This window comes from Oryzias melastigma, linkage group LG10 (assembly GCF_002922805.2).
Source record: "Oryzias melastigma strain HK-1 linkage group LG10, ASM292280v2, whole genome shotgun sequence".
Classification (NCBI taxonomy): domain Eukaryota; kingdom Metazoa; phylum Chordata; class Actinopteri; order Beloniformes; family Adrianichthyidae; genus Oryzias; species Oryzias melastigma.
The window spans coordinates 19,266,331-19,273,204 of NC_050521.1; the positions used below are offsets into that span (position 1 = coordinate 19,266,331).

The 6,874-nt window shown below is 35.8% G+C and overlaps 1 protein-coding gene across 2 annotated transcripts in view; it reads right to left on the reverse strand.

Annotated features, from left to right (window-relative positions):
* Positions 1 to 3,514: 3,514 nt before the first annotated feature.
* Positions 3,515 to 6,874, reverse strand: part of faf2 (Fas associated factor family member 2) — a 6,460-nt gene continuing 3,100 nt past the window's right edge. For both annotated transcript variants that reach the window (XM_024283267.2, XM_036213849.1), the window contains exons 7-11: positions 5,827 to 5,918; positions 5,218 to 5,395; positions 4,293 to 4,464; positions 4,067 to 4,210; positions 3,515 to 3,929 (exon numbers count right to left, since the gene is read on the reverse strand). In XM_024283267.2, the coding sequence (XP_024139035.1) occupies positions 3,747 to 3,929; positions 4,067 to 4,210; positions 4,293 to 4,464; positions 5,218 to 5,395; positions 5,827 to 5,918 (769 nt within the window). In that variant the 3' untranslated portion in view covers positions 3,515 to 3,746. The remainder of the gene's footprint in view (positions 3,930 to 4,066; positions 4,211 to 4,292; positions 4,465 to 5,217; positions 5,396 to 5,826; positions 5,919 to 6,874) is intronic.

The following is a 6,874-nucleotide window of genomic DNA, read 5'->3' on the forward strand; positions in this document are numbered from 1 at the left end:
CACTCACACAGAAAAGCGCCATGTAGGATAACAGTATGTGTGCACGCTGTTAAAAGAATAGCTCACCTTTATCTAAAGTGTCCGGTGACGCCATAGGCCTGTGCAGAAAGCAATATGTGCAGTGAGTGGTGAGTTTTACCTGAATTTTTTTGTTCTTATTTTTTACGTTTAGGGCTGTTCTTGTTGTGTTTCATTCTTCATTTGTGAGCCAAATCCAATATCCACTTATAGCCTACTGTTGACATTTCAGATATGCCTTTTTATGACCTTGACAAGCACAAACCTGTTACTCTGAGAAATCTGTGTCATTTCCACTTGCTGGAAAACAGTTTTTAAGAAAAAAAAAAGTTATTTATTGATTTTTATTGTCCTTAAGTTTGCAAGAAACTGGACAAATTTTGCGTTTAGGGTGTTAAAAATCTAGCAAACGTGGTCAGGTCATGTTCTAAGGCCATCGGCAGTGGTGTTGTAAAAGCAAGTGTATGTATAGCTTCAGTGTGAATGCTTTTAGATAAACATTGGAAGACAGAAGAATGTTGAAAACCCTTGTAAAGTCACTGGTGATGCTCCGTGCAGCACCCATTGGATCAGAATGAGCTGGGAGAGGTGTAGGATCACTGTACGTCAGGCCCCTGCTTGTTTTAACACAGGAAAACCTGTGGATTTGTTGGGAGGAAGGAAGCAATTTTTTTTTTGTTTTGTTTTTTGGATTCACTCCTTTCTTAACTGCCCCACTAAGCACTAACAGGCAGTTTTAACCTTTTGCTTTTGACGCAGAAAGGCATTTTGCCTTGAATTTTGTTTCTTATGTGAATGTGAGTCTTTAACGTGTCCCACGTTCAAGAAAAAAAAACACAAAAAAAGAAGCCATTTAATGACTTAAACCCACAGCTTTGAAAATTAACCTATATGTACATATCTGTTCACTGGCATATATTGTACGTTTAAAAAAAAAATCACTCAGGGCCTCTTGGTATATATAAAAAAAAGAAAAAAATTAGTAGAGCAGTCCATTTCAAAAGGAAAGGATGCCATGAAAAGGGTATATCTGAATTTAGTTTGGTCCTTTTTCCGCGGACCATAAATGATTTACTGTAATCGATTCTGTTTTGTCTGAGATAATAGACTATTACACCACTTAAAGACAGGCATGCAGGAAAAAAAAATAAAAAAATAAATCAGCTAATATTCAAAAAGAAGCAATGTAAGCAGCAGCTCATTTACAAGTGTATTATTCAAGCCTGTTTGACTTTTGTTCATGTACTCAAACCATATGTTCAGACATGGCGGTTGTGATCTCATCTCTAAATGCGCCACGGTGCACACTATCCTACCTAATTTTACTCCTAAATCGACTTCAGAGGTATTTGCATGACTTAAAAGAGGAAAAAAAAAACATAAAAAAGAAAAAAAGTGTGTTATAGTTGAGGAAAAATCTCCAAATCTGGTGTATTTAACGGTGCACAATATGCATGCTTGTCGACCAGATCCCAACTGATTTTTAGCTTTAGTTGGCTTTGGGTTCTGGGGGTTTGGATCTTAACGCTCAGCTGAATAACTGCCATGCATTGTACTGCACACATTTGTAATAGAACTGAATGACTACAAGATTTTATTGTGCTAACTTCATTTTATAAAGAGGGGAAAATAGAAGAAGAAAAAAAAAATATTCTTGAATCCAGAAATTCTTACATACGTTGTGTTACTGTTCTTGCCCTGACGACTGAAAATTACATGCTCTGAAAAACTACTGTAGTTGATCAAAAAGCCATAGTGAAAAGGTGCTAGATGTTCTGCTTTTAGGTATGGAAATCTCACTTGCGTGAATGCAATAGTTTGCCATGGATCTCATGTATTCTTAAAGCATGTTATATCAATACCCCTAAAACAATGTCAGTGAAAAATCAATATAGTTTAAGGGATAAAAGAAAAAAAAACAGGAAAAAAAGTGTTGTTATACTTATTTCAGTGTAGTACTGTACCTGCCTATCAGGCTCTTGCTCTGAGTGTATCAATATCTTAAAATGTATTGTTCACATATAGATACCTTAATTCATGTTAATGTTAGCACTATTCTTTTGGAATAAATATTTGACCAGCTACCCTGTTAAATATAAAGAACTTTCCATTAAGGCCTAGTTAATGAGCTAATTTTTGAAACAAAAATAGAGTCTTGTAGTCTTTCTGTTAAGACTTAATATCACCGTTTGTGTGGTGCAAAACTTTTCCAATAAGCAGCTAAAAAGTTTATTTAGGATTTGTGATTGACTGCGCTGTAGATGCCATTTCTTGTTTACCAATGATTTCCTTTTCACTGTGGTGGGATCGTGGTTGACTTTCCTGGGCCCTTTGGGGGCCTGAACACCAGACTAACCACCCACCCACCCAGCAGAGCCAGGGGCATGTGTTCTGTGTTAGACTGATTTTTTTTTTTTTTTGCTTTGGTACTTGCACATTTAAAGTTACCTCATATTTTTTCTCTTCTTTTCTCAATGTTTGTATTGGGGTGGGGTGGGGGGAGAAAACAACTAATATATATTATATATAGGAAATGGTTCTGTTATAATTTTTCATTCCATTGGAATCATTGTTTGTAGCATTTAACATAACTGGTTAGTGTGTTATATATACATCTGTATACTGTTTGAAATTTTTAAGATTTGTACTTTTTTTAAATTAAAGTTGCTAGTTATGCTTTACCAAGTAGTGCAATCATATTTTTTTTATTATTGTGGCTGATTTGAGAGGGTTGTTCACTAATAAATGTATGATGTATACCAATACTACTTGTGTCATTTGACTCATCTACACACACAATCTACAAATACTAATCATAAACAAACTTTTTGTTTAAATGTTTAATTTATAATTGGAAAAGTACAACTTTACAAGAGCCCATTCAGATGTTACAGGCAAAACAGGCATCTATGAGAAACCACAGGCACACTATGGGCAGACTTAAACTATACTAGATAAAGCCACATGTAAAAACTGTGGCTTTTATGTTTAATATTTTACGTTTGAACTTCTTGAGCTTGAGGCAGTCTGCTTTATAGTGACAAACCTGCATTTTGGTCATTTTATGACACAGAAGTCAAAAAATAAAATAAGGTCAATTTGGAAACTTTAAATATATAACTTATGTACAGATAATGGCTCATTGAAACAGGGTTCCCAAATGTCTAAACCTTGTCCACCCATCCTCCTGGAAGATACAGTTTCAAAACAATCTTTCACTTACAAAAAAAATGGGGAAACTTCAGGCAAAAAGGTGTCAAAATAAAAACTTTCAAAGTATATCCCATTCATTGAATCTGAAATGTATGTGATGCAGCAGGAATAACCAAAACCTGCTGTTCGATACTGAACACAGTCCTTCTGCTGCTCGGTTCCTTCAGCAGCCGATTAGTTCAATGCTGCAACATTTAACGAGGAGGAGGAACAAGAGTTAACTGGTATCTAGTACGGATGAAGGAGAAGAAGCTTTCCACGTGGAAACAAAGATGAGCTCGGGTGAGGACTTCCAAGAGATATTTATTTGATAAAATTCAAGACTTATCAGGCTATTGGGAACCCTGTCAACCAAACAAGCACTGAATGCAGGGGTGGTTTAACTCTCCAGGTCAAGCTCAATGATCCCTTATGCATAATGGCCATTTAACACAATATGAAAAAGAGGAGGGGAGGAAGATGAGTGGCTGTCAGAGGAAAAATCTGTTTCCACAGAGGGGAGGTGGTACCATCTATCAATCGTCCGTGAGGTCTTGAACAAAAAGGACCTCCGAGCGGCTGAGCCCAGCCTCTTTTAGTGTGGGGGGGTTGGGTTGTTCCTCAGTGGGAAGGCAGGGCAAGACTCGGCGAGGGAAGTTTGTGACTATCTGAAACTTCTCTGGCGTTTCTTTCAAAGAGAAAAGGAAGTCGTGTATTACCTGTGGAAGGTAAATACATTAATAAAATATGTATCAGTGTTTATTCAAACTATTTCTAACAATTTTTGCTAATTAAATCACAGAAAAAAACCCTAATACATCTTAGAATAAATAGTCAGAATTAAACCGTTACTGACCGTCAGAGATTGGCCAAACAGGAATCGCCTTTCCACCCGCGTGTCGTTGGGCAGCTTGAACACTATTTTGACACTTTCTGGATCATCTGCAGGAGGCTCCAATGGAAGACATTCCGACTTCCTCTCCTTCTCTTCTTCCAGATTCTGAAATCCGAAGATGCAACACTGAGACTTTTTTTCTTGTATTGTGTGAACATTATTCTTTTCTGAAGAAAACGATAGTCACCCTTCGTCTCCGCTCCTCAGCAAGAGCACTCTGCCGGACCTTCTCCTCCTCTTGCCTTCGTTGCTCCAGCTCCTCCCTTTTCTTTCTCTCCTTTTCCTGGTCGGCACGCAGGGAGACGAGATAGGCTTCGTCCTGCTGCTGCCTCAGAACTTGGGTCTGGTTTCTCTCTTCACTATAACACAAAATTATTTTTTCTTTAACAGTTACAAAATTAATCATTGTTGTAGATATTTAAAACAACAACAAGACCATTATAATATGACTTAGAAGAGATATTAGTACAGTAAAAACCCTGAAAAATTAATGAGACAAGGCCTCACTCACAAGAGGAGAGGGACCTGACAGCAGACAAGACGGTGCCTGACTTCATCGGACACAAGAGAAAATGATACAACTTACCCAAAAGTGTTAAAAATTGTTTAAAAAAAGAAAAAAAAAGCGTATTAAAACTTAAAAACAGAAAAACCATAACCGTTGGGGTCATCAGTGAAAATAATTTTTCTTCATGTCAACATTTAGCTTAAGTACCAGTAAGAACTCTTGCATCTGTGGTGGTTTTAACCCAAAAGAGTTACACCACAACTTTCTACAATAAAGGCACAGTTTCTTTCGGAGCATTAAGCTTTCACAGAAATCAAAATCTTCTCCAAGTCTCCATAAATGTTTACATTGCAACTAAAAGTTAAATTATTGTCCATTTCCACAATCAGCTGTGCATCAGTGCAGCAGCCGTCTGGATCACACATTATTTTACAACAAGACTAAACTCAGATCATGCTTTACACACATTGTTTTCAAGTAAAATAAGATAAAGTTCTGAGCCACATATTTGTATGAGCTTCATGAGTAATCAATTTAATTTTTGAGCTCAAATACAAACTTAACAGATTTCCAGTTAAGTTGTGTAAGATGGTAACTCACTGACCGTTCAAGGCGCTCTGACATCAGATATGTCTGGTTGGCATCCATGATGAAGGTGAGCTGATTGATGAAGTCTTCTGGCTGGATGAGACCCTCCAGTCGGCCCACCACAGTCATCCGGCGGTCCTTGAGCATGATCATGGCCAGGAATGGATAGGTGTTCTCCCGCAGAGCTTGGGACACTTAAACCACAACATTCAACAACATATTAAACCAGACTGTCTGAGCAGAAATGGTATGCTAATAACTCATAATAAAACATTTTTAAATAGTGGATACATTTGTGTCACTCCAAGGTCTGAGCTAAATAGACAATAACAAAGATTTATAAAGCTACAATTATGTATAATTCACTTTGAATAAATATTCAAGGTAAAAAATTGTTTTCTAAAACCAAATTCGCAGCAGCTTTGAACAAGGCAAGAGTATCAGTAAAACAATATTACACAACAGTATGGGTAAAAAATGATTTTCTTATAAAATAACTATCTTGGTCAATAATTATGCATAAACTGTATTGAAAATAACCTCATTATTTATGAAACATGGACTTGGTGTTCAGAACAGCCTGTGACAGATTACAAAAGTGTCAGACGACATAAAAACGACAAACCTCTGTAGCCTTCAGGCTTGCTGGTTGAACATGCCCAAAACAGCATTTGTGTGTTGAGGAAGGTTATGACTTCTTCTGTACATAACGTCGAACTAAAAAGGGAAACAAAAACTAATTTAGTCTGAATATATAGTGTCAAAAAATAACCATACAATTTCAATACAGATAAGTTCAAGAACTGTGTTAATAGGGCTGAGGAATGAACCTTAAGTGACGATACAATTCACAAATTGAACCACAATTCACACCATTTAATATGTATTCATTGTTGCTAAAGTATGTCTTTTTACTGGATGAATGAAAATATGTATTTAATCACCATCATCTATATCTTTATCTTGAACAGCAGATCAGAATAAACCAAACGTAACAGATTAAAACACAAAAATTATGAAAGAAAGAAATTGTATTTATCACTAAAAGTTTATATGTTGACTTCCTAGTTAACTTAAGCGGGAAATAAAACATAAATGTCACGATAGCTTTTAACATTAAATTTACTGAAAATGTTCTCCACAGATTTTCAAATCCTCAAAGTTTGGCTGACGACGGTTACAGGAGATAGATGACAAGTAACTAAATAAAAGTGACTCTGTAACAACTAGAAAAACACAACCGTTGAATCCAACATGTTTTAGAAACTGACTTTTTACAACTTAGAAGGAAATTGACCACTATATTTTTGTCGTATTCTTAAATTCATTTTCATCATATTTTTGATTCGACTCTTATTTTTAAATATATCTAAAACAAATTAATTTTCAAAACTTACTTAAGTACGGTAATCTGAATTTCTGTCTCTTTTTTTTTATTTACATCAATGCAGAAATAAGAACCTTTACTGACACTTTACTCTGATATTTGACAGTTGGACATTGAGTTCGTTTCTTCTATGTACTTAAAATCCAACATTATTCTGCATTTTAGAGCAATAACTACCGTATTTTCCGGACTATAAGTCGCGGTTTTTTTCATAGATTGAATGTCTTATACTCTTATACTCCTTATACTTATACTCCAGTGCGACTTATATACGAATTTTTAATGA